The sequence below is a fragment of the Bos taurus genome, chromosome 11, assembly GCF_002263795.3.
Source record: "Bos taurus isolate L1 Dominette 01449 registration number 42190680 breed Hereford chromosome 11, ARS-UCD2.0, whole genome shotgun sequence".
NCBI lineage: Eukaryota > Metazoa > Chordata > Mammalia > Artiodactyla > Bovidae > Bos > Bos taurus.
The window spans coordinates 78,814,858-78,842,785 of record NC_037338.1 but is presented as its reverse complement, the minus strand read 5'-3'; the positions used below and the strand labels follow the sequence as shown (position 1 = coordinate 78,842,785).

Here is a 27,928-nt window from a genome sequence, read left to right as displayed (position 1 = left end):
CTCATCATTATTTAATCTGAATTTATGTAATTCTGTTTTATTCCCTCTCCCACAATATTCTTGATCAAAACCTTTCTATTTAACCTGAACTTAAAATTTTAACTTTGAGAGCATGAGATTAAATTATAGGATGAGTCATGACATTGTTTCATTGACAAGAAAATGTTTCATTTTCAAAATAATTGTAATTCAGCTTAATTTAAGAAAATACATGAGCAAAGTTGATATAAGTAAAAAAAAATCATGACAATAGTATATAGATATTGATGTTTTTATTACAGTAAAGACAACATAAACCAAAAAAGAATGAATCGTCTATAATTTAAAGAACTACTTTCTTCTAAAAGTTATAAGCTTTAAAGGTGAAAACAAATTTTATCAAATATGTAAGTGAAAAAAACAGGCTTATCATTAACATTTAAAAAACATTAGATTATGTTGTTATAGAAATATTTATAAATATATAATTTTATTGATTGGATTCTAAAGTAAAACAAGTAAATTTAGAATTTTTTGTTCTTGGTAAATAGTTTAACACTTAATTCACAACTAAGTCTTTAGCTGTGTGTGTCTCGTTCTAACATCAGAATGAATTAAAAATGGTATGTAACAGCTCACTTAATCTGTTAACTATATTTAGATATATGTATTACAATCCCCTGATCACAGCTTCAACAATACCCTGGCAAAAATGAGAAAAAACAAAAAGTGTTAGCGATATAGTTCTAAATTATATTCATCTCAATTTAATTATATGAACTTTTATGTGTAAATACCCTCTACAAGTTACACTCTAAAGTAACAAGACTGGATTATACTATATCAAGAAAAAAATATAGATGAAAAGTTTGCAATTTAAGTATGGTTATCTTACTAATACAAACATTTTAAAATTAAATGGCTCAATTAGTAAAGAAGTAAAGAAATTATGAAAACTTTTCTTGTATTTTCTACCAACTATTTCACAGTCATAGCTTTAGAGACACTAAAATTTGCACTTAATTAGGGACATTTATTTCCTTAGAAAAATGACACTGGTTCACCAGAAGATTCGGTAGCATTCAAGCATTTGTAATGGCAGATTAGTAGCAGGAACATTTGAATATGCCGAAGTATTTACTACACCAAATGCTCGTTATTTCCAGGTAAAACATTTGAGTAGTTTAACGATGTACTTGTCCATATTCATTTGCTTGCAGCTTCTCCAAAATGTCATCGAGTGACTAGTTGTTAAGGCCAAAACCACATATTTTTAGACATTAGAAAATGTAAACACACTTTAAGACACTTCAATACAAGGTAAAAGAAAAATGTAAGTTCTCAATGGAACAAAAAGAGTGAAATTTTCTCACCAAAAATCTAATGTGTCTAAAACTCAGATATTTTGTTCTTTAGAGAGCAGGATATAAAGTGGCAGTCTTCAAGCATTTTTGTTCATCTGTCCCCTAAAATAATTTTGACAAGTAATACCTTGTGCATATTTAAATTATATGAAAATTTTCATAACTTTTATGTAACAAAGTATGCAATTTTGCTGTATTATAAATATTGATGTTTTAAAATAAAATTTAAACCAATCTTTTAAATGTATCCTATGTAATATTAATAACATACTGAATTCTTACTACTACTGTTCTTCTAAAATAAAATATCTTCTTAAATTTGTATTCCCTTTCTTCTGCTTCCACAGAATTTTATTCTACTTGAATCTTGAAAATCTGTTCTTGATCACTCTATTACACTTTCTGACATAAACTTTATACAGACAACAAGCACATACATGTTTACGTCTAGATTACCTTTAAATTAATTTTCTTTTGACCAAAGGCTCTAATTTTTTTAATCACCTTGGTTGAGTTATCATTACAACTATGATGGGCACACAGTTGATCCAAACAAGTAAATTATAAATTTTGAGATAAAATCATTAAAAAATAAAAGGTAAATTTTAATTAGAAAGGTATCTCTTAATGGAACAAATTGGGAGAGATGTGTTTATGAAACCTTAATTTAAAAAACTGTTGAGGGACTTCCCTGCTGGTACAGTGGTTGAGAATCCACCACCAATGCACGGGACATGGGTTTTGATCTCCAGTCCGGGAAGATTCCACATGCTGCAGAGCAACTAAGCCTGCCCACCACAACTATTGAGCCCACACTCTAGATGCCCCCAGCCACAACTGCTGAAGCTGTGTACCCTAAAGCCCAGGCTCCCCGACAAGAGAGGACACCGCAATGAGATGCCCATGCACCACAAGAACAGCCCCCTCTCAGTGCAACTAGAGAGAGCCTGTGTGCAGCAACAAAGACCCAGCATGGCCAAAAATAAATAACTTAGGGAAAAAAAAAAAACTTGAATTGTCCTTTTATTTGGCTCTCTGGAGATTTTACCTTTCCAAGAAATTCACCTTATTAAAATTCAGGGTAAGCAAGAGATATCCCTTTCTTGTGTAAAGTTAAGAGATTGGTGGCACTGAAGTGAGCGATGGGAAAAGAGACTGCCAACTGACCCCAAGTTGCATTGTAAGCAGATCAATTTACGGAAGTGAAGGATTTGGAAACAGGGTCCTCTAAAATGCTCTGTGTCCCCTCACATCCCTTGAATGTCTCTGCAAGCTCTGAGGTGGCCCTGCTGAACAGCGCTGAACCCTCTGGTCCTGGCCCCCTTACCATGTCCTCTGCCTGCCTTTTGTCTGTGGAAAACTTCAGTCCAAGAATAAGCTTAATCAGAGAAATGAGAAATTTGGAAACGAAAACAGTCAAAGACTGTTAAGCATTAAGCACAGTCAGGGACTTTCAGTTCTTTCTCAAGGGTTATAATATTCTGAGCCATATCCTGTGAACTGTCTCATCGATACTAAAACACTAGGTGGAAGAAGTTAACTACCTGATGACGAGACTGCAGGCAAGACAGAAGCTGCCACAGTTCAGAGAACTGGCCACAAAGAAAAGAGAACAAATGGACCTCGGAAGAGAAGGTTAAGTGTACCTAAAACAACCAAGATGATGCTGGTCAAACCACCGTGGACCAATCTGAAGATGACTGTTAGAGATGACTGTTCTGTTTCTGCATTAGCCCTCCACGCCCTGTTTATAAAAACTCTCACCCCTTGACCATCCCCAGTTGCCAGCATCTGAAATAAAGCAAACTTTCCTTTCCACCAACCTGGCCTGTTTACTGACTTTTGAGCAGCAAGCACACACTCTTTCGGTAACTATCACAGTTTGAATACTCCTCGAAGATCCCTGAGAACAGTGTTGTTAACTTCAGCTGGACTAAGAAAAAGTACTCTTCCTGAATTACTCCTTTGGCTGAAGAACTGCTTTTGAAAGTTTCTGAGGTGGTACCATGTTACATTTTGAAACCTGCTCTTTGACCACCTGGCTAAACAAAGTGTATAACTGTGTATCATCTGAGTTATCACACTCCATTCATCAGCTGACTGGTCTTGTACAGATTCTGAGTAAGAAAGTCCTATTAAGGAATCAGGATGATAGCCCTGGTTAAATAGAGCTCAATTAGGAGCTTATACCGGAGAAGGTGATGGCACCCCACTCCAGTACTCTTGCCTGGAAAATCCCATGGATGGAGGAGCCTGGTAGGCTGCAGTCCATGGGGTTGCTGAGGGTTGGACATGACTGAGTGACTTCACTTTCACTTTTCATTTTCATGCATTGGAGAAGGAAATGGCAACCCACTCCAGTGTTCTTGCCTGAAGAATCCCAGGGATGGGGGAGCCTGGTGGGCTGGCATCTATGGGGTCGCACAGAGTCGGACACGACTGAAGTGACTTAGCAGCAGGAGCTTATACTGCTGTGGAAAAGCACTAGAAAAATAATTACACCGCTTTCACATGCAAATAAAAATGGATGTAACAGTCCCCTAAAATATTTTAAAAGAACTCTTAAAAAATCAAGGCTGTGTATTACTACTGTTCATCTTAAAACTTAATGAATAAGGCCCTTATCCTGTGACATGTCCTCAAATGTCCATTGTTAAGACCTAGGTTGGCTTCAAGCAGAAGTAGAAATCCTTCCAAAAAGGATATGTTTGGAGTTCAGTCTCTGCAGATATGAGTTGACCTTATCCTGGAATGCCAGAGTGGCTTCACACGCACAAGCATCTTCTGTGGAGATGAGTCTTCGTGCTTCTTCAATGGCTGGAGGCAGTGACAGTACACAGAACGTTACAGCTAATCAGAAATCATAGGAAATCGGGAAATCGACGATTCAATACTTTTATTTTTAAGACTTAAGCTACGTGCATGTTCTAGGAGATAAAAGGATGTAAGAGCACACAGAAAGAGGAGGAAAGACTGTGGGATGTGTCAAAGAAGAAACAGAGATGTTGAGGAAAAGTTTACAATTGTCAAAGCTAGGTGATGGTTATATGAGAGTTCTACTGTTCTCAATGCTTTTGTGATGATCAGAAATTCTCCATGATACAAAGTTAAAATGTTTCAACAGGATGTAGGGAGAAGCCAAGAATGCAGAGATAAAGACCATCTCCCTGTGATACTGTGTCTTCATTAAGAAACGAAAATGTTCACTAAGGAGAACAGGGTGGAGGTTCCTTTAAAAACCAATGGCAGGAAGGTCGCCTGGTGGAAAAGTAGAAACATTCCATCCTGAAGACATTTGGAAACCACTGGAGGATTCTGACCAAGAGGCAAGACTCAAAACTGTACTTCTGACTTGGAGACAGGAAAGCTCACTCCTGTCCAAGTGCATGGATGAGGCTTAAAGGGACCATCTTTACCTGAACATGTCTTCTTGTCTTCATTCAAAGTGTAGCCAGTGTCACAGTCGCAGTGATAAGAGGCATTGCCATCATACACACAGATGTGTTGGCAACCATGAGAGCCCAGGGCACACTGGTTAAGAACTGGCCAGGATTGGGGCAGGAGAGAGAATATTCACAAATTACAATCGGAAACGACACAGACTTCTGGGAGAAAGAAGCTTTGGTTTGGTCCCAAAGTGGGCACATATGAATCCTTCAGTCATCAGAGTCTCCCATGTTTCAGAAGGAGGGAGCCTCTTCCTGATCCCTCCCCCACAGCCCTTTTCTTGCTATTTCTTGCAAATATTTTGGGTTCTGCCTCTCTTTTTTTCGCTGCCAGTCCTGGAGGGCTGCACTGCATCTTAATTCTATTCCAGAACTTACCTCTGGCCTTTCCATAACACCTCCAAGCTCTCCAGCTACATATGGATCATCTTCACCATTACCAAAAATAAATTATTAGGGACCTACTCACACAGGTCCCTAATAATTTGATGCTGCACAAAAAAAGACTGTATTGACCGAGGGCCTGTCTTTGATGCTTAAAGTGGTACAGAAAACAATGGCCTGCGAGCTCATGCACACACAGAGAGAGAAAAATAATAACAATGATGATGGTGCTGATGATGTTGGTTGGATAAGAATGTATTTTTTATCTGTCACAAATACAGTACAAGGAGCAAAGTCTTCCTGGGGTTCATAGGTCCTTCTCGGCCATTACAGGAGTCAAACTATTTGTTCCCCTCTAAATCTCCTCTTAAGTGTCATTGCATGCTTCTAAACTTTCCATGGCTCACTATTGTTGTTCAGTCACTCAGCTGTGTCTGAGTCTTTGCAACCCCATGGACTGCAGCATGCCAGGCTTTCCTGTTCTTCACCATCTCCCAAAGCTTGCTCAAACTCATGTCCATTGAATCAGTGATCTCATCCTCTGTTGTCCCCTTTTCCTCCAGCCTTGAGTCTTTCCCAGCATCATGGTCTTTTCCAATGAGTCAGTTCCCTGCATCAGGTGGCCAAAGTACTGGAGCTTCAGCCTCGGCATCAATCCTTCCAATGTATATTTGGGGTTGATTTTCTTAAAGTCTGCTTATTTTATCACTGTTTCCATTGTTTCCCTATCTCTTTGCCATGAAGTGATGGGTCCAGATGCCATGATCTAAGTTTTTTTGAATGTCGAGTTTTAAGCCAGCTTTTTCACTCTCCTCTTTCACCTTCATCTATAGCTCACTACTGCCTATAAAAGAGCTTTCATGGCACAGAAGGCCCTAGATAATCTAACCACAACGTCTTTCCAACTTTCACACTGATATTCCCTTCACTACTACAATTCAGATGTTTCCAGCAAAATGCCTGCTAGCAGAGCATTTCTTTTTCCCCTCAGCCCAGCTTAGCAGCAACTCCAGAGATAACAAGGGGACATGCCTCCAGTCCCCAGCCCCCGATCTGGGGCCCCACGGTTAATTTACTAGCTTTCCCACTGCCCAGCGAGGGGAAGGCAAGCCAGTAGAGGGGATCTGCCCCATGTTGTATACCCCAGTTTTAGCATGGCACCCATTATTGCTGTAAAATATATAAATAATTTCCCACCATCGCATCTTTCTTTTTCTATCTCCTTTTGCTGTCATGTGCTTTGCACCATGAGACAGTGTAGCTCAGTGTTTGAGAACTACGAACCACCAGATCAAGTGCCTGGGTTCAAATCCTGGCTCTCCCACTCACTAGCCAAGTGACCACCAGCAAGTAACTCAGTTGCTATGAGTAAATTTGCTGTGATCAGTAAATGTGTGACTGTTGCTAAAATGCCTGGGACAGCGCATGGCACCCAGCAGACACTGAAGAATGTGGGTGAACCATTACCTGGAACTGCTGCCTTAACTGAAATCTGTCTTAACTAAAAATCTCCTTTGATTTCTTCTTTTTAATAAAGTGGTTCATTTTATTCCATAATATCTGTTAGTTTACATGTAAATGCACTTTGTTTCCTTTTCGAAGGTCTGCAGAGAAGAGCAGCCTTGAATCCTCTGCACCCAGGGGACTTAGTCCCACCCTTGTGATTTAGTCCCACCCACCTCAACAAATTGACACAAGCCCCTCCCCTTGCCCATACCCGCTCCACTCCTCCAGTCCCAGCCCTTCGGCCACTCCTAGCCTCTCCTTAGTTATGGACTCTCACTACCAGTCGCTGCTTTCTTCAGGTACTGGTTCAGGAGTAATTAAAACAGTGGCATTGGCATATATAGACCACCATGTGTAAGACAGATAGCTAGTGGGGAGCGGCTATATAAGACAGGGAGCCCAGATCAGCGCTCTGTGATGACTTAAAGGGGTGGGATGGAGGTGAGTGGGAGGGAGGCTCAAGAGGGAGGTGATATATGTGTCCCTATGGCTGATTCACATTGTTGTACAGCACAAACTAACACAACATTGTAAAGCAATTATCCTCCAATGTTTTAAAAAAAAAAAAAATGACGCTTTTTTGGTTTTGCACCCAACCTGTCGTAACTCAGAGGCAGAAGCTGATGCTTCCTTACATGCTCACATGGCTAAGCACAGTCCTGGGAACAAAATAGGGGTTCAGTACTGTTTTATTGATTTCATTCTTTTTTAAAGGGCGATTGGTGATGTGCCACTTCCTTTAATCTCTCTTGAAAAGGTCACACATTACACCTCCTCAAGGAAGAGGAGAGTATACATAAAATCTAAAAAAAAAAAAAATACTGAATATGCCAAAATTAAACACCACCTTGAGAGTTAGGAATTTCTCAGAGGACTGCTTTTACATTATAAATGCCACTCTGTTCTCCCAGTGAGTTTAAATCAAATTAATGAGGATTAGCAGTTCTGGCACGGGCTCCCTCACCAAGTCATAAGCCTCAGATTCACCCAAGATTGATCATCTAGAAACTGTCAGGGAAGGACTTGCTTCAAACTTACTGGAAGATCTGTGTGGGTCTAATTCAGTCATTTACAAAGCCTCCTTCACTAAAAACGATCCAGCTTTAAGTCGAACACTACAGAAAAGTTCCAGGTCTAGTTTTAATTGGAAAAAGATCAGTTCAGCCTATCACACCAAATAGTTACTGTCCCACTGACTTCCTCCAAAGTTTCCTATTTGCTTTTCAGAGATATAAAATTTTCCTGGACCGTACATCCAATTAGCTTTTCTTATATCCCCCACTCCCTGCCCATTACCCAGTAATTTTCTGAAGTGAGCTATGTTTGCAAAACCTAGTGAGCTCATTGCCGCCTAGCAGTGTGTGCCTTGGTCTGTAAGCATGGTAGAATGTCTGAAGTCCAACTGCTTACCTTACGTTTAAGAATCTCTCTCATGGTGAATTGAAAGTTGGTTTCACTGCAGTAGAAAAGGTCCCATACGAAAGAATTTACTGAGTGGACCTTACCTGAACACGTTTTTTTGTCTTCATTCAGAGTATAGCCCTCGTAGCACTCACAGTGGTGGGACCCAGCTCTGTCATTCACACAAATGTGCTGACAGCCATGCGTGCCCAAAGCACACTGATCTTGAGCTGCCAAGTGGAAGTCCAGAAGAAAAGAAATTAAATGCGGAAAGGTCTTTTATTACCCATATGTAGAAATCTTATTTGCAGCTAGCAATGCAAAAAAGGAAAACTTACTAGAAACCACTCAAAGCCATCAGTAATATTTGCTCTTACTAGAAGTTAGTTGAGTAAAACAAATTCCTACACACACAATACTTAGTCTTCTATTTTCCCCTACTCCTTTTCATAATCTATGCTGAGTTTATATTGTTGGTCTTTTTTTTTTTTTTTTTGGTTTGTTTGTTTGTCTGGCCTCACCATGTGGCATATGGGATCTTAGTTTCCTGACCAGGGATTGAACCCACAGTCACTGCATTGGAAGCATGGGGTCTTAACCACTGGACTGCCAGGGAAGTCCCCTATACTGAGCTTTTATAATCTAAGTATCTCATAAATACTTTCTAAAGCATTCCTTTTAGATTTGCTGTATTTATGCTGAATCAGAGGGATTCCAACAGTTGTGGAACTAATTATACTAGATTCAGAAAGACACAGAATCCACGTTTGAAGAAACTGTAGCTCAGTCCTCTCCTGTAATAAATGAGAAAATTGAGTCTAAAGGAGATCAACTGACTCAGAACAGCATCAGAACTCAAGACCCAAACTGCACTTTTGTGCACTTCTCTCTCTACCGACATGATATTTTTAAACTATTGTTTATCTTTGTGAACTTTTCGTTTTGAGAAGTCCTACACTTCATCCAATTTCCCCAAATGTAAACATCCTATATAAGCACATCATTATATAAGTAATGACCAAAACCAGGGAACTAATCACTGATACGATGCCCTGAACTAACCAAAGACGTTATTCAAAGTCTGCCAGTGTTTCTACCACAAATGCCTTTTTGTGGCCCAGGATCCAATCCAGGCTCACACGTTGCTTTAAGCTATCACATCTCCTCAGTTTCCTCCAATCTGGGACATTTCCTCAGTCTTTCTTTGCCTTTCATGACTGTGACACTTTTGAAAACTACTGAAAAATTAGTTCATGGAACATCTCTCATTTTGGAATGTCTCTCAGTTTGGGTTTGTCTGAGGTTTCCTCATGATCGTAAATCTTTAGCAAGAAAACCACAGAAATGCTGTTCTGCCCTGAGAACATGACGACAGAAGAAGCATGACGTCACTGTGTGTCATGTGACGACAGGAGAAGCATGACGTCACTCTGTCACTGCCGGTGACATCAGCTCTGATGACTTAGTGGAAGTGGTGTCTGCCAGGTCTCTCCACTGCGGAGTTACTGCTTTTCTTTTTTTATTTTTATTTGATTTTAACTAAATTGGTGGGCTGTTATTTGATTTTAACTAAATTGTCTTCAGCATCTGGAGAGGACAATTAGGGCTGGGGACAGAGAAGGAAATGAACAACACACTCACACAGGTAGGTCACGAGACAACATACTGCCATTTTTAACTTGTCTCATAAGAAATGGGAAAAGCCCAAGATGGCAACAGACAAAAAGATATCAAGTTCCCCGTTGAGATGACCCCCCCAACAGAGAGGCAATAGTAAAGCCCCTGCCCCCACTTACCTGAACACGTCTTCCTGTCTTCATTTAAGGTGTAACCTTCGTAGCACTCACAATGATAAGAGCCAGTTCTGTCGTTCACACAGATGTGTTCACAGCCATGAGTGTTAAGAGCACACTTATCAATAGCTATCAAAAGACAACCAGGACAAATGCCAACAGATGGAAAACATGGTAAGCAAATAACTATGGGCCACACCACACACATCCATGCACACATACACACACACACATACACACACACACAATGCTACTGAAATGGGCCAGTCTGACACAAGAGGATGCCTACTGGATGGGAGGGTTGGAACTCACTTCCTGATCTTGGTTCTTTCACTAACAGACCCCATTACAGGGGTAAGTCTTCTCCCTTCTTGGGGCAGCGGGGACGGATCTCAATTTCATTTTCTATAAAATGATCAGGTTGAGTCAAATGATCTCTTCAGTTTTATTCCTCTCAACAATTATTTTCTAGGATCTAACAAAATGGACCTAATTTGTACTCTTCATTGACAGTATATGAGTAATTCATACAGCAGACGAGTGAGAACCTCCCTAAGTTTTCTTCCACTTCTAGATTCCATGAGCATCTAGGGTTACAGAGAGGTAAAAGTAGCTTGTATTTAATTAAATGAAATCCAGGAAAAATTCCAAAACCTCAAAAGACCAAGAGTTTTGTCCTTTTCCCCTACTAACCCTTCTCTCTAAAACAAGCCATAAATGCTGTAATAGATTGTTTTAGGTATTATCTCACTTTCCTCCTCATGTTACTTTTCAAGGAAAGTTGTTGATAACAGTAAATCTGCCACAAGGCAGTTAAGAGAAAAGCATAAGGCCAGTCCAAAGTCTTGGGGAGTGAGTCCCAAAATATGCCCCTGTCAGCCACTGTCCCTTAAGCAGGCCTCACCGGAACATGTCTTCTTATCAGCGTTCAAGGAATATCCTTGGCTGCATTCACAGTGGTGCCTGCCTTCCCCGTCACTGATACACACATGCTGGCACTGATGTGTGCCCAGTGCACACGGGTCCAGAGCTGTGCAAAGGAAATTTACAACAGTCAGCGTCAACACATAAGAAGCATTTCAGATACTTCCTCTCTTGTCAAAAAAAAAAATCGCTCTGCACATTCCTCTCCAATTCCATCTTTAGTTCACTCTAAAAATTGACTATTTGTTTTCTGCCCTTGGCTTATTTCTGCCCCACTCTTAGTAATGTTTAAATTAGTAACTAGGAATGCTACTAATTTAAAATCATAGATCTTGTGGTTGAGTTTCTCAAAGGAGAAAGGGATTTTTGAATTTGGAGCTAAAACCAAACAGTTACATGAATCAGACAATTCAGGGTTTTATCCAATGTATCCACCTGGACAGAGAAAAAGATTTTTGCTCTCCAACAGCAAGAAGAGAACAATATTGTACTTCCTGAAGTTCTACAAGCTAGTTGTCCCACTGCAATCAGAAGCCAGTTTCCAAGGGTTTTATAGTGTGAGTCTAAACAGAATTCATCCCCAGGTATTGCACGAGGCCTGGAATCCACTCACTCTTTGGGTACCAATACATGTTTGAACATGCAAATGGTGGACGGCAATGCAGGTAACTGCCTTTTAAATATATGGTGTGGGTTCCTGAGCCCAAATGTATCTACATGTGACTCTCATATCTGCAAGGAGTCTAAACTCATATGTTGTATGAAAAAGAAAGTGACAGTGTTAGTCACTCAGTCATGTCTGACTCTTTGCGACCCCATGGACTATAGCCTGCCAGGCTCCTCTGTCCAGGGATTCTCCAGGCAAGAATACTAGAGTGGGTGGCCATTCTCTTCTCCAGGGGATCTTCCCAACCCAGGGATCAAACCCAGGTTTCCTGCATTGTAAGCAGATTCTTTACCATCTGTGCCACCAGGGAAGCCCCATTTGCTATATGCTGCTGCTGCTGCTGCTAAGTTGCTTCAGTCGTGTCTGACCCTGTGCGACCCCATAAACGGCAGCCCACCAGGCTCTCCCATCCCTGGGATTCTCCAGGCCAGAACACTGGAATAGGTTGCCATTTCCTTCTCCAATGCATGAAAGTGAAAAGTGAAAGGGAAGTTGCTCAGTCTTGTCCAACTCTTAGCGACCCCATGGACTGCAGCCTACCAGGCTCCTCCGTCCATGGGATTTTCCAGGCAAGAGTACTGGAGTGGGGTGCCACTGCCTTCTCCATCTGCTATATACGAGTCGGTAAAAGAAAAAGAAGAACACAACACATTAGCTAAATGGCATCCTCATCTTTTTGCTCCTGGAGCCATTTTTATGTCAGACTTTTTTCCCAAGCGACATGTTTTGAAAAAAGAATCATGAATTTGGTCATTTCTGAGAAACCAAGGAGGCCTGTTGGAGGAGGCTGGCATCCCTGTGGCAGTTCACCCAGCCCCCACAGTTCTAGCAACAGGACAAGGCTAATATTTTTCCAAGAAGGGCCTTTTCATGGAATAATCTTTCCAGTCGGTTGACTACAACAGCTGCCCCTCAGTCTTTTTTTCCAAAGACAGGACATTTTTCCCCCAGAACAAGCAGGTCTCTTGTACCAGGATGAAAAGGTGGCCACTCACCACTTGTTACTTTATGTCCTTCAAGCCCTTCCCCAGGTGCTAGCTTTGAGGCCCAACCTTGCCACAGAACAGCATCTTCATGGAAAAGTTCTCACCCACAAATACAGGGGGGGTTTCCTGGGAGAAAGAAAGCTATTTTCTTTTGGGAAACCAATGACTGCCAAGTTGATGCCACCAAAGCCAAGGACAGCTTGAGAAGACCCAGTGTCCTAAGGCAGGAAACACAAGAGGCCCCCTGCCAGGTCTGGCTGAGATGAGGTCAGAATTCGCTCCAGACTGAGACTTCATCTCCCATTTCCTGACAAACTGTTGATTACTGAGTTTCACTTTCATTTATGTATAAAGTCTCCTTGAAATTGACAACAATAATTATTGGTTCACTTGCTTGTCTCAGCTCCAGCCCTAGACTTATGCTTGATGGTAGGCAGGGATTACCTTTATCTTTGTATCATCAGTGATCGATAAACACATATTGAGAAAACAAATGTAGGATAAATTATATGGCAAAAGTTATCTACACTTTAAAATTCACCTGAACTAGAAATTTGTCCACACCTGCTTGGATAATTCTACAAAGTTTTGAAAGATTATCTCCAAATGACTTTAAAAAAATTAATATAGATAGAAACAAAGGAAGATATAAATTTTTTAAAGAAAAACAAAAAATAAATTTAAAAGTAAAAATTAAAAAGTTCGAGTCCCACAAATTCATAATTCTGATCAGTGACTAAAGATAAAACTGAGCCTTGAATGGATTCATATTCATGGGTTTGACTGTTTCATGCTAAAAATTCTAATTAAATCAGCATTTAATTTAAACTCCATCCTAAAGGAAGAAAGGAGAGGGAGGGCAGTAGCAGAATAATTTAAAACTTAAAACATTAAAATAAAGAACCAAAAAATAGCCTACATCTTGCTATCTCAAAAATGAGCTGAAATCCTAGTCTCCGTGGTTCTTAATCCTGTCCCTCCACAAGGAATAATCAGAGAAAGAGCCGAATCTGAAAACTGGAGTGTTTGCTAAGTATACACTCCAATGGACATTTATGCTGGACAAGAAGCCAGCCAATCTTTCCAGGGACAGATGCAGTCCCTGTCTTCTGAGAAAAAAAAAACAAGCAGAGTTCTGTTAAATCTAGAGATGGTAAAACTAAAGAAAATATCTGGAAAAAATGCGGTGGGCAGAGGGGAGAAGAGAGGTGTCTGGTTTTTTATTTGTATTTTTTTCTGACCCCATCAGGGAACAGCAGGATCATTTACCCTGGATATTTCCAGAACTTCACATTTCTAATGCAAACAGGAAGATTTTATGAGCAAACCAACTTATACATAAGGCAGCTCTATATTCCTAAGCCAACAAAGTATGCTTAAGTTTAGAGAAAAAAAAAACCGTCACATACCAAAAAAACGTTGCTTATATTTAAGTTTTCCATAAAATTTGCACCAAAGAGAAAAGAATAAATCTTTTTCTTCGGACACATGATGTCTGACTATAACATCTTTTCTAACTAGAAGCAAAGACTTACCACAAAAGGTCTCCTGGAATCTAGAGGAAAGTTTCTCAATGACCCCATAGGTCTCCACGTAGAAAACGTGCTCGTCCAGGGGTTCGCTGGCCATCATCTTGAGGGATTCCATGTCGGCCCGGTCCACGCCCACGGCGTACAGCTCAATACCGGACGCCCGGGCCCGTGCCGCCACCTCGTTCACCTGGTCCTGGGGCCGCCCGTCGGTCACGATGATGGCCACTTTGGGGATGTTGGAAGAGGGCCCTCGAGCTCCTGCCTCTACTGTGAAGGCTTCATCCATCGCCGTCTGGATGGCCAGGCCTGACATGGTGCCCGTAGACAAGGGCGTGATCCGCGCCACGGCTCGTTTCAGGGACTGCTTATCCGAATGGGTCTGGAGATGGAACTCGATCTTCACGGTGCTGGCGTAGTTCACCACTGCCACCCGCGTGTCCATCGGCCCGATGTCCAGAGTGTCGATTATTTTCGAGACAAAGGTTTTCACTTTGGTGAACTGCAGGGGCCGTACACTACGAGAACTATCGATGATGAACACCAAGTCCAAGGGCCTGCTCTTGCAAACACCTGCAAAGAAGGGCATGGGGAACAGGACATGGCTAACCCGTGAGCGGATCACAGTCAGAAGGGGAATGTTGCGACCAGCATCCTTGGCCCCAGATACCCCACTCTCTGCTGTCTTCCTGAAGACCACCCTCCCTTTGGTGGTTGAAAGCACTGAGGCCTTTCAGGATTCCCCAGTGAGAATTCACATAGAGGTGTGACATTTCCTCAAAGAACTCCCCTATTTGAATGTCCTGAACTTTTCACTTGGAAAGTTTCATCCTTCTGCTTAAAGTTTTGTTCAAAGGTTCCTCTTGACGCCCAGGAATGAATGGACTCCAGGCCTCTCTTGGGCACCTTGGCCATCCCTGAACCCTGTCTGAACTGAATTCAGGGCAGCCTCAATGCCCCCTCCACTGCCTGCTCAAGCCTCACAGCCCTTCAGACAACGGCAGACTGTGGCGCGAGGCACTCCGGTGCTCTCCTGGTGACTTCCTTCTTTTTCTCCACTTTCAATGTGCTGAAAACTGCTCCAGCTGCTAAGTCACTTCAGTCGTGTCCGACTCTGTGCGACCCCATAGACGGCAGCCCACCAGGCTCCCCCGTCCCTGGGATTCTCCAGGCAAGAACACTGAAGTGGGTTGCCATTTCCTTCTCCAGAGCAGCCCTAAATTCTCCCTCCATCTGGTCATTCACTCATGTTTAGTGAACTCTGAGGTCCAAATAGCCCTGAGTTTAAACCTCGAAAAGTAGAAAGAAGGGTGACCACTTTGTCTGGTCCACGTTGAGATCCGTCTTTGTCAGCATGTCTTGTTTCAAGAAGCAGAGATTCTGACCTGGTATCTATACTACTGCCCCCACCAAATTCTCTTAGTCACTTCTCTTTCATTTTTTCATTCCCCAAATATTTTTTTTTATGGTAAAGTGTCTGCTTGCAACGCGGGAGACCTTGGTTTGACCCCTGGGTTGGGAAGATCCCCTGGAGAAGGAAATGGCAACCCACTCCAGTACTCTTGCCTGGAAAATTCCATGGATTGAGAAGCCTGGTAGGCTACAGTCCATGAGGTCACAAAGAGTCAGACACAACTGAGCAACTTCACTTTCACCGTGTATTAAACCAAGGGGCTACAAAAATAATAATCATAATAAGCCAGATTACCTGCCCTCAAGGAACATGTATCGTTCCCACACAAAAGGACCTAGCACATTGTAGAGACACAATACAGTTTTGTTTTCAGCACATCCTTCTTATCCTTTCCCCGTCTAATCTCGTTCTATACTCCTCCCTCTCCTGCTGCTGCTGCTAAGTCGCTCTGTGCGACCCCACAGACGGCAGCCCACCAGGCTCCTCCATCCCTGGGATTCTCCAGGCAAGAACACTGGAATGGGTTGCCATTTCCTTCTCCAATGCATGAAAGTGAAAAGTGAAAGGGAAGTCGCTCAGTCTTGTCCGACTCTTAGCAATCCCATGGACTGCAGCCCACCAGGCTCCTCTGCCCATGGGATTTTCCAGGCAAGAGTACTGGAGTGGGGTGCCATTGCCTTCTCCATTCCTAGCCACCCAAATCAAATCCAAGAGAGCAGCCATTCCTCCTTCTTTCCCAAAACACACACACACACACACACACCCCCAAGCCCTGAAACAAAATGAGATCCTTTGGCATGAAATGTCACTCAGGGTTCTTTCCTTTTCTAATAAGAGGCTGGCTAGAAATTGATGAAACTCTAAGAGAGCAATTTACTCAGTGTGTAAAGGGGAAAAGTGTAGGTATTTATTTATTCAAAATTAAATTCCTAGCTAAGCAGTTGATGACAGAAAAGCCCTGTCTGCAATAGGAATTATGCCTCCGTATAGTTTAAAAAACAACAACAACAACTGGTAAATATCCTCTTGCTTTCAGCCTGATTCCTAGAGGTATTAATTAAGACAATAAATAAATCCTACTTTCAATAACACTTTAGATAACACAGGATTTCAACCCAACAACCTTGTCAAGTTAGAGATGCAATTAGAGATGCAAGTTAGAGTTGCTTTTATACCCTTGTACAGAGAGGTGTAGAGCTAGAAAGTGATAGAATATAGATTGGACTCCAGGTTTCCAGACTCCCAGCCCAAAGGGACTTTTCATTGCATGATTACCTCTCTGAGGCAACATTTTCTGCCACCAAAATTAACATTATCTCAAGTACCTAGTAAATATCTTGCTTGGTGATGTTGAGTCATCAGTCTGAATATGCTACACGTCATGTATTTAGCTAAGTCAAAAGGAGTTAATTCTTTAAAAAAAAAAAAAAAAACTTCAGAATTTCATTTCATCCCTGATTACCATGCATTGAGAGCAAAGAAGAAGAAAAATCTTTCCAGGAGATGGATCTGGCTGTATTTGCATAATTTGAGTAAAAGGAAAACTACATATGATATGAACCCTGTATCTGACAGTGTTGTGTCTAACATCCAAATGGTGTCTTTACTCATGTTGAGGTTACGTTCTTGCAAGTAAATGTGCAGGATTCCTTTCCTTCTTCACTTGATTTTTCGCAGGGAATCATCTATGGGGGTTACAGGGGTGTAGTGGGCAGGATAAGATAATACCCTCCCCTCACAGATGTCCATGACCTAATTCCCAGAACCTGTAAGTATGTTTATTTACAAGGTAAATGAGATTCTGCAAGTGTGATTGCATTGAAGATTTGAGATGGGGCAGTTATACTGATGGATCCAATATAATTACAAAGGCTCCTAAAAGTTGAATAGGGAAGCAGAAGAGGAGATCTGGGAGATGACATGTGAGGACTCATCCTGCCTTTGGTGGCTTTGAAAATGGAGGGAAAATGTCATGAGCCAAGGAATGAGGGTCACCTCTATATGGTGAAAAAGGCAAAGAAACGGATTCTCCTCTAAGATCTTTCCAAAAGGAAAGCAGCCCTGCTGATACCTTAATTTTAGTTCAGAGAGACTAGTGTCAGACTTCTGATCTACAGAACTCGTAGACAGTAAATGTGTGCTGTTTTAAGCCACTAAATTCATGGTAATTTATTACAGCAGGAATAGAAAATACAGGGGGCTTGGCAGGACGTTCTGTGAGCATCTGCTTACTTCCTGATTCAGACCCCCTTTGCATTCATTGTTTTTGAATCTCACTCCCCTTTTCTAGATAACAGCACTTTGATTCTTAGAAATCAAGAAAATGAGAATCTGAATTTCCAAAAATGTTTCCTTACTCATAATAATTGTCAGTTTCTGAGAACTCCGCTAGAAATAAAAGTCCATAGCAAAGCCTAGCAATTTCTGGATGCAAAAAGAAAAGAATTTGAAAAAGAGTGGAATATGGTGCTTATTAAAGAATTATCATTTAATATTGGTTTTTATTTCAAGTAATAAAGGACCAATGCTGCTCAGGGGAACATTGACCACCCCATAAGAAATCCTTCCTTTTCTTTCTAGTCCCTTCCCCAAGGAATGTGGATCAGACCAGAGATAAAATAACCTCTAGGAGAAAGACTTCTTCCCTATCCTCATTCTTGACCTGAAGCAACCCACTGGTCAGGCTGTATATAACCATTGTGACTCCCTGTCTCAATGACAATGCTCTTGCCATAGCAAATCCAGCCCACTGGAGCTGATGCAGGAAAGAATCCTTTCTGTTTTTCCTCAACATTACTCAAAAGGTGCATTGTGGACAACACAAATCAACCTGGGGCGTGAAGCATCACTGGCGAATGAAACTAGACATCCAGAAAATGGTTTGGTGCTGCCTCTCTTTAACAACTCTGATGCTGGACTTTTTGGTAATGAAGATAAAAAATCCTATGTAAACCACACTAAGAGCTTGGTAGCCTGAAGCAGTGAAAAGACACACACTTGGAATATCTGAGCCCCGAGCTTTATTCCTGGCTCTGACCCTGATTTGCTGGATTCTCTCACCTTGCTCGGCTCCCCTGTATGTGCTGTCAGGGGCTGTGTTGGATCACCTTCCAACTCTGCTCTCTAAGGGGTTTCCTCTGCCCCAAGAATCAACTACTGACCCACAAGTGAATTGCGATTGTTCACCAAAGACCCAAAGTGTCCTGGGTATTTGAGCATGTAAGAGAGCACAGGTTGGGGTTGTGGTGCAATCAGCCAGAGAACTGAAAGCAGAATTTCAGGGAAAGATTACTAAGCTGAACAAGAGGCGGGGTCTGGGACAGAGAGCTGTGAGGCACCCCTACCTGTTCCCACAGCTGCCCCATCCTCTCTGCCCAAGTCTCAGGGGGCAGCTGCTGGAGTCTGAGCTTCAGGAGAAGGGAAGTCTAGCCCTGGCTATGAGGGACCTTGGGCATCTCCCTTCCCTTCTCTGGACCTCAGTTTCCCCACAGGATTTGTCCCGCAGGGGAGGGGATCTTTCTCCTGCACCACGTCTGGCTTGGGCTGGGGTGAAGGGAATACTTGGTGGGTGACCAAGGATTTTCCTTAATTGACTCCACATTCGCCTGCCCACCCATCCAGCCCGCCGGGCCCTGGTCCAGGATCTCCCTCGCTCCAAGCGGGTGTCCTTCCCTGAGACCCTCTCCTGTCCCTCTCGGTCTGGGATCCCTCTCCCGTTCCCGCCCAGGCCGTGTACCTGCGCCGCGGGCCCCGCCGGGCTGACCGGTCCCGGAGTAGGGCACGCTGGCTGGGGCGGCCGGAGCGGGGCCCCGGCGTCCGGGGCTGCCCCCTGGGCCGCGAGTCCCCAACCTGCGTAAGCCCGGGCGGGCCATGGGGCTGGGGGCGGCGGGGGGCGGTGGCAGCAGCAGCAGTGGCCAGAGCAAGAGAAGCAGTCCCGGGAGGTGGCGCGGCATGGTGGGCTCCGCGCTGCTGCCCGTGTCCGTCGGTGGGTCGTCGATCGGTGACTGGGTCAGTGGCTGGCGGGTGACCAGCGCCCGGGCGGCCAATTTAAAGGTCCCGCGGCCGTGGGCCCCGCCCCTGCAGCCTTGAGCCCCGCCCTGCAGCCTGGGGTCCTTCCTCCCCTCGGCCGTAGGCCCCGCCCCTCGGCCTAGGCCCAGCCCGCGAACCCGTCCAGGGCAGCGGGCCGCCTGGTCCAGGGCAGCCTGCCGCCTGGTCCAGGGCATACCCGCGGCGGACCTGGAATGTCTGGGGCCCGTCGGCCAGGGGCGCGGTGCCCGACCCCGGCCCGCCGCTGCTCCGGTCTCGTCTGGTGGGCTCGGTCCGCTGCCTCCTGGCCAGGTTCTGCCCCTCTCGAAATTTCTGTCTGGCCATATACCCGGGGCCTGGTCGACCCCCAACTCGCCCTCCTGACTCCCAAGCTCCCAGTTCAGGAGGCCCAGGCTTTACGGTCCAGCTCCATCCAGGTTTGCCCACCTCAGAGTTTCCCCTAGCTCCTCACAACTACATTTTTTTTCCCCAGCCAGGGAATCCAAGTTTTGCTGTGGGCTTTCCTTAAAAAAAAAAAAAAAACAACCTCACAGATGCTAGCAGCGTGAATAGAAATACTTTCATCCTAACTTCAAACATCCTAAACATTTGAACTTATATTACCAGGAATAGAAAGTCAAACATACATTCCCCAGAGAGCCCTCTGTGAGCTGGAAGGACAGCCTGTACCACAGGCTTCAAAGGCTCTCCCTCCATCCCACTTCCTCCCCCAGGGGTGATGGTGGTGGCAGCACAGGGCTGGAGGCCACCCAGGGGACCCTCCAGGAACTCGTAGCCCATGGGTAGAGACAGAAGCATCAATGGTGTACCTGTCTAAGGAAATATACTGAGGTCAAGGAGAGACTGGCTCTGCCTGAGGAAACCAGGAAGGCTTCCAAAAGCAGGTCACTGCTGAGCTGGATGGTAAAACACGGCAATGAACGTGAGTCCCAACAGATCCTGTGTGGTCTTCCTACTTTCAGACTGCTACCTTTTAATATCTACACTCCACATAGTAACCTTAAGATCACTTCTTAAACCTTGCAACTTCACTTCCAATAAACTCCAAACTCCTTTGCATGGCCACCTCCTTGACCACACTGACCACATCTGAAACTGTACTCTTCTCTCCATGCATCAACCACACTAGGCTTTCCCCTTGTCCTGGGGATGCCAAGCTTGTTCCCACCTTGTGGCCTTGGCATTGGGACATCCCTATATCTTAGTTTTTTCAAACTTATTTTTACTACTATCCACTGTGTTGGTGGTGGTTTAGTCACCATGCTGTGTCTCTCTTGCGACACCATGGACTGTGGGTTGCCATTTCCTTCTCCAGGGGATCTTCCTGACCCAAGGATCAAACCCCAGTCTCCTGCATTGCAGGAGGATTCTTTACCAACTGAGTCACCAGGGAAGCCTAACTATCCACTGTAACAGCTACATTTTATATCATAATTTGAGAGTGACATAAATATCTAGTAGTGTTATATACAACAGAAATAGTAGTTTCCTGAAACAGTGTTTACCCTTACCACATGTGACAGACTCTAATTAATCTGCTTTATTCATGTCCATTCAGTTCTGTTTCATTTTTTTAAAAAAAGATCTGGGAGGTGGGTCATAGAGGATCCTGCTGTGATATATATCGGAGAGTGTTTTGCCTATGTTCTCCTCTAGGAGTTTTATAGTTTCTGGTCTTACGTTGAGATCTTTAATCCATTTTGAGTTTATTTTTGTGTATGGTGTTAGGAAGTGTTCTAGTTTCATTCTTTTACAAGTGGTTGACCAGTTTTCCCAGCACCACTTGTTAAAGAGATTGTCTTTAATCCATTGTATATTCTTGCCTCCTTTGTCAAAGATAAGGTGTCCATATGTGTGTGGATTTATCTCTGGGCTTTCTATTTTGTTCCATTGATCAATATTTCCGTCTTTGTGCCAGTACCATACTGTTTTGATAACTGTGGCTTTGTAATAGAGCCTGAAGTCAGGTAGGTTTATTCCTCCAGTTTCATTCTTCTTTCTCAAGATAGCTTTGGCTATTCGAGGTTTTTTGTATTTCCTTACAAACTGTGAAATTATTTGTTCTAGCTCTGTGAAGAATACCGTTGGTAGCTTGATAGGGAGAGGGAGAGGGTGGGGAGATTTGGGAGAATGGCATTAAAACATGTATAATATCATGTATGAAACGAGTCGCCAGTCCAGGTTCGATGCATGATACTGGATGCTTGGGGCTGGTGCACTGGGACGACCCAGAGGGAGGGTATGGGGAGGAGGGAGGAGGGAGGAGGGTTCAGGATGGGGAACACAGGTATACCTGTGGCGGATTCATTTTGATATTTGGCAAAACTAATACAATATTGTAAAGTTTAAAAATAAAATTAAAAAAAAAAAAGATCTGGTCATAAACCTCTAAACAGAGTTCATGATTCACTGTTTCCCAGTCAGCAGTTTGAAAAACTGTTTTAATTAGATTCTTTCCTACTCTTTCTTCCTTTCCAATTTATTATGGTATCAATACCTGTGTTTCATGTATATATACATATATACAGTATCAATATCTGTGTGTTTCACATATATATAAAGTGTACTATATACACATGTATATGCTGCTGCTCTTGCTGTTAAGTCGCTTCAGTCGTGTCCAACTCTGTGTGACCCCATGGACTGCAGCCTACCAGGCTCCCCCGTCCCTGGGATTCTCCAGGCAAGAACACTGGAGTGAGTTGCCATTTCCTTCTCCAATGCATGAAAGTGAAAAGTGAAAGTGAAGTTGCTCAATCATGTCCGACTCTTAGTGACCCCATGGACTGCAGCCTACCAGGCTCCTGCGTCCGTGGGAATTTCCAGGCAAGAGTACTGGAGTGGGGTGCCATTTTCTTCTCCAATATATGTATATATAGTGTATTTATTTCTTTACCCCACTCAACTATAGGCTCCAGGAGCACAGAGCTGATGCCTGCATTGTTCACTGTTAAATTGCTGTAAATTCTCCCTCACTGTGTGCAGGTTTATAGTCTACAGTGGGACCACGATTTCAAGAAATATTAATAAAAGTTCACGAACAGGGCTGATATTTAGCCCTACCTTGGCAGGATAGTAAACAGGCATGATAGATTACTTGTCAGAAAAGAAATAACCTGGCATTACTTTTTCCAAGAGTCGAAGGATGCTGAGGAAATGGCTTTGCTCCATTTCACTCCACTGCCTGACAAGAGCCGCTCTGTGCGGACAAGGGCTCTGCACAGGCCCTTCCTCTGGCCTCCTCTAGCGGGGGAGTTGGTGTTCCTCCACCACAGGCTCCTTCTCTGAAGAAATGCAGGGGGAGAAGCAACATGAACTGTAATGGTCTGTTTCAGCACATTTGCAGGTAGGCATAGGTAGAGAGTAAACCTATTTGGTTAGGTTAGGGAGTAAATTATGGGTTGCTGCTAAGTCGCTTCAGTCATGTCCAACTCTGTGCGACCCCATAGATGGCAACCTACCAGGCTCCCCTGTCCCTGAGATTCTCCAGGCAAGAACACTGGAGTGGGTTGCCATTTCTTCTCCAATGCATGAAAGTGAAAAGTGGAAGTGAAGTCGCTCAGTCGTGTCCGACCCTCAGCGACCCCATGGACTGCAGCCTTCCAGGCTCCTCCGCCCATGGGATTTTCCAGGCAAGAGTACTGGAGGGGGTGCCATTAATTATGCATAGCTTCCTTTAAAAACTCACTTTACTACTGCTCTCTTGTTTTTACAGTTCTAAGAAACTATTTCTTTATCACTCCACTCAAGCTCGGTTATGCTCTGGTAACGAATGACTCCAAAACCTCAGGGTCTTCTAGCAACAAAAATTTACTTCTTGCTCTGTTATGTGTCTTTCATAGATCTACATCTTCATTCCAGCACTCAAACTTAAGGGGCAGCCTCAATCTGGAATATGCTGGTCTTGAGATAAAGGGGGAAAAGGAGAGATGGAAGAGCCAGATGACAGATTTGTGATGATTTATTGTTCTTTCCCTAGAATAAACTGCTGGGGTGGGAAATCTGAATGACTAGGGCTTCTTTGGTTATGTACCATCTATGTCAGGAATTTCATCTGATGTGGTTTCAGCTACCACTCCTCTGGTGCTGTGCTTAGTCGTTTAGTCATGTCCAACTCCTTGCAACCCCATGGACTGTAGCCCACCAGGCTCTTCTGACTATGGGGATTCTCCAGGCAAGAATACTGGAATGAGTAGCCATGCCCTCCTCCAGGGGATCTTCCCAACCCAGGGATCAAACCCAGGTCTCCCAAATTGCAGGTGGATTCTTTACCATCTGAGCCACCAGGGAAATTCCAAAATCTGGGTCTCTTGTCCTAATCCTGCTCCTGAGAAGTAGAACTCCATCAATTACCCTGCCTGTGCTACTCTCTATTCACAGATCACAAAAGTACCCCAAGCTCAAGCATTTCCAGGAGTGAACTTATCCTCTCCTCTTTAATGAACTTCCTCTCCTTTATTCTCCTCATTTCTGCTAGTGATACTGGGATCCTTCCAGCCACGCAGACATGAAGGTTTGGTTTCCACTTCCCCCTCTTGAGCTTTTTGTATTAAATAAGTTATCAAGTCATCTACCCCGCATCTTCACAGGTTCATATACGTCCAATTCTCAAGGCTTATCTCAAATCACATCACTATAGGAAGTCTATTTTTATCTTTCCAACCAGATATGATCCTCAAAGGAGAGGGAGGGGAAGACAAGAAGAAATATTTGAAGAAATAATGGCTGAAAAAGTTTCCAAACTTGATGAAACCTATAAACCCACAGATCCAAGGTCAATGAACCCTAACCACAAGAAACACACACAAGGGATAGTTAGGGATTTTGGAAAGGTCATGTACACACTGCTATATTTAAAACGGATAACCAACAAAGACCTATTGTATAGCATGTGGAATTCTGCTCAATGTTATGTGCCAGCTTGGATGGGAGTGGAGTTTGGGGGAGAATGGATACATGTATATCCATGTATATGTATGGCTGAGTCCCTTCACTTTCACCTGAAACTACAACATTGCTGATTAGCTATACCCCAATACAAAATAAAAAGTTTAAAAAAACACACACACAACATAAAAAATGTACATAATGTAAAAAAAAAAAGTACAATCAAGGAACATCATAAACAAATTGCTCAAAATCAGTGATAGAGAAAAACTTCCAATTACCTGAAGGAAAAAAAAAAAAAAGAGAGGCTTTCCATACAGAAGAACAAAGTTAAGGAAGACAGCAATTTTCTCAGTGGAAACTATGTATCCAGAAAGACAGGGCAGCCACATCTTTAAAGTCCCAAGTGAAAAAAAAACCTGACAACCTAGAATTCCATACCCTGGGAAAATAGCTTTTGAAGACAGAAGTAAATTAAAGACATTTTCAGACATGCAAAAGCCAAAAGAATTCAGCAGCAGCAGAACCATGCTGGAAAAAAAAAAAAAAAACAGAAAAAAGTAACACATGTCCTCTGGCTGAAGAATGGTAACAGATTGAAATGTGTACCTATGAACAGACTGAAGAGCACTAGAATTGATAACTAAATGCGTATATTTGGAAGTTTTAAAATTATTTTTCTCTTTAAAAGATAATTAACTGTTGGGGGGGAAAAAGTCATAGGTCAGAGAAAGATGGAATCTGGGCAGTCACTTGTTTGCAAAGTTATTTACTTATTTCATTCAACTGACGGGAGGGCCAGGAATATAAATCAGCTTTCCTGATGCCGTGTTCGGATTTTGAGCTACCTAACTGAATGATGACAGATACAAAACTCCTTTCTAACGGACCAGAAAACAGTTACTCTTTTTCTGGTTTCCAGGTCAAATACTTCCTCTTCAGGCCTTCCTTTACCCATTCCTTGCTCAACACAGCCCCTCATGATAATATTTGCACAGTGCTTTATAACTGCCAACCTTTCCATGTCTGTTACCTCACTTGATCCTAAGAACAACTCCAAGAAGGCCGTAGGCCAGGAATTTGCATTTTCCTGATTTCACAGATGCAGAAACTGAAGCTCAGATCCCAGTTAAATTTCCCAAGATGAGAGAGTAATAGCTTGGTGACACGAGGAATTGAATTTCAACTTTCTGACTCCAGATCCTGTGCTCATTCCACCATTCTGCCTCTCACGTGTCCTTATTCCATGTTAGGTGGCAACATTCTCCTGCTAGTAAATTATTTTCTCATACTTAAAAGTCATGACTTTACTAAAAAAAAAAAAACAAAGCAACCTCAGAAAAGCAAAATTACAACTTTTTCTTTCACTCAACCCTTGGGCTTATTTATAACATATTCCTTCTCTCAGCAAAAGGAGACCTGAAAATGGCACATTTAGCGTTTGCCTACAAGGAACATTGGAACGATTAAAGAAAGTTCCATGATGACCGAACAAATTAGTCACAGATTGGAAAACAGGGCGATTGGTACACCATCCAACAGAAGGAATAAAATGTACAGTTTATCAATGAGAAGTTTCTTGGTCTCATTTTTAACATGCTTTAAATGTAGGCATGGGGGCTTCCTTGGTGGTTCAGTGGTTAAGAATCTGCCTTGCAATGCAGGGGACAGGGGTTCAATCCCTGGTCAGAGAAGATCCCACATGCCTTGGAACAGCTAAGCCCATGCTCCACAACTACTGAGCTCCAAGCTCTAGAGCCTGCAAGCCGCAACTGCTAGGCCTGTGGGCTCCAACTACTAAAGCCCTAGAGCCTGTGCTCTGCAAGAGAAGCCACTGCAATGAGAAACTTGAGCACCACAACGAAGAGTAGTCCCAACTTGCCGAAACAAGAGAAAGCCTGTGGACAGCAACAAAGACCCAGCACAGCCCAAAATAAATAATCTTTAAAAAAAATTAAATGTTTTAAGTGTGGTGTGGCCACATTTAGATGATACCAAATTTATAGACATGAAATTTGAAGCCATGAAAGACACTTGCTCCCCGGAAGAAAAGTTATGACCAACCTAGACAGCATATTAAAAAGCAGAGACATTACTTTGCCAACAAAATCCATCTAGTCAAGGATATAGTTTTTCCAGTGGTCATGGATGTAAGAGTTGGATTATAAAGAAGGCTGACCTCCGAAGAATTGATGCTGTTGCACTGCAGTGTTGGAGAAGTCTCTTGGGAGTTCCTTGAACAGCAAGGAGATCCAACCAGTCCATCCTAAAGGGATCAGTTCTCAATATTCATTGGAAGGACTGATGCTGAAGCTGAAACTCCAAAAGTTTGGCCACCTGATGCGAAGCACTGACTCATCTGAAAAGACCCTGATGCTGGGAAAGACTGGAAGGTAGGAGAAGGGGATGACAGAGGATGAGATGGTTGGATGGCATCACCGTCAATGGACGAGTTTGAGTAAACTCCGGGAGTTGGTACTGGACAGGGAGGCCTGGCATGCTGCAGTCCATGGGGTTGCAAAGAGTCGGGACACGACTGAATGACTGATCTGACGGAAATTTATACTAAAAATAACCTATTACCAGTGAAAATTTTGTGGAGACAAATTGTTTCATTCAGTGAACATCCCACTGCACCCCACCCTCCACACCTCCGGTTTGTGTAGGTCATTGAATTAAGTGCTATAGATGGAACAAAAAAAGGCCTTATTGCCAAGCTGTTCATTAACAGAGACTCAGATACACTTCACATGAACTGTAATGGAGGTAAGTACTCCAGGAAAGGAGGCAGGCCAACTCAACAAGTCATTCTCCAAAGCCAGTTTACTGGAAGTTCATTTGTCAGATGATCAGAGAATGGGAGAAGGCCATGGCAACCCACTCCAGTACTTTTGACTGGAAAATCCCATGGACGGAGCCTGGTAGGCTGAAGTCCATAGGGTTGCTAAGAGTCAGACACAACTGAGTGACTTCACTTTCACTTTTCACTTTCACGCACTGGAGAAGGAAATGACAACCCACTCCAGTGTTCTTGTCTGGAGAATCCCAGGGACGGGGGAATCTGGTGGGCTGCGGTCTATGGGGTAGCCCAGAGTCAGACACAAGTGACTTAGCAGCAGCAGCAGAGAAAATGGCCAATTCACAGAATTTTCCATGTACTAATAAATCTTTTATGGGCTTCCCTGGGCTTATCTTTTTTCAGATGGTAAAGAATCTGCCTGCAATGTGGGAGACCAGGGTTCAATCCCTGGGTTGGGAAGACCCCCTGGAGAAGGGAATGACTATCCACTCCAGTGGAATGCCTAGCGAATTCCATGGGCAGAGGAGCCTGGTATGCTACAGTCCATGCTCTTTCATTACAGCAAATGTGCTTACGATGCACAGAGAATGTATATTCTGGTGAGCTCAGTCTTTGGAACACAGATCTCATAGGACTCCCCTTCCTGGGGGCAATAATTAGGATTAATATTATGACTGTTCTCTACATAAAGTCTAAGCCCTGTCCTTTCCCAAAAGACAAATGTGCCTTGAATGAAGTAGTGATCACAGGCCGTAATGGTCCACCATTCCCATTCCAAGGAGAAAAACAACGCCAGGTTGG

General features: G+C 43.1%; 1 protein-coding gene across 1 annotated transcript; it reads right to left on the bottom strand.

Annotated features, from left to right (window-relative positions):
• Nucleotides 1-321: 321 nt before the first annotated feature.
• Nucleotides 322-19,436, bottom strand: MATN3 (matrilin 3). Its single transcript, XM_015473571.3, has 8 exons — nucleotides 19,130-19,436; nucleotides 13,986-14,552; nucleotides 10,778-10,903; nucleotides 9,877-10,002; nucleotides 8,185-8,310; nucleotides 4,760-4,885; nucleotides 4,050-4,160; nucleotides 322-1,219 (listed from the first exon to the last, which is right to left on the bottom strand). The coding sequence occupies exons 1-8, from the start codon at nucleotides 19,344-19,346 to the stop codon at nucleotides 1,164-1,166; spliced, it is 1,455 nt and encodes a 484-aa protein (XP_015329057.2). The 5' UTR covers nucleotides 19,347-19,436; the 3' UTR covers nucleotides 322-1,163.
• Between the last annotated feature and the right edge of the window lie 8,492 nt (nucleotides 19,437-27,928).

Coding starts and splice junctions, on each gene's coding strand:
- MATN3 (XM_015473571.3), bottom strand. CDS start 19,346: ATGCCGCGCCACCTCCCGGGACTGCTTCTCTTGCTCTGGCCACTGCTG. Junction 4,886..8,184: donor AGACAAAAAAACGTGTTCAG/GTAAGGTCCACT, acceptor AATCCTGGCCAG/TTCTTAACCAGTGTGCCCTG. Junction 1,220..4,049: donor GCAGAGACTGAACTCCAAAC/ATATCCTTTTTG, acceptor ACAACTAGTCAC/TCGATGACATTTTGGAGAAG.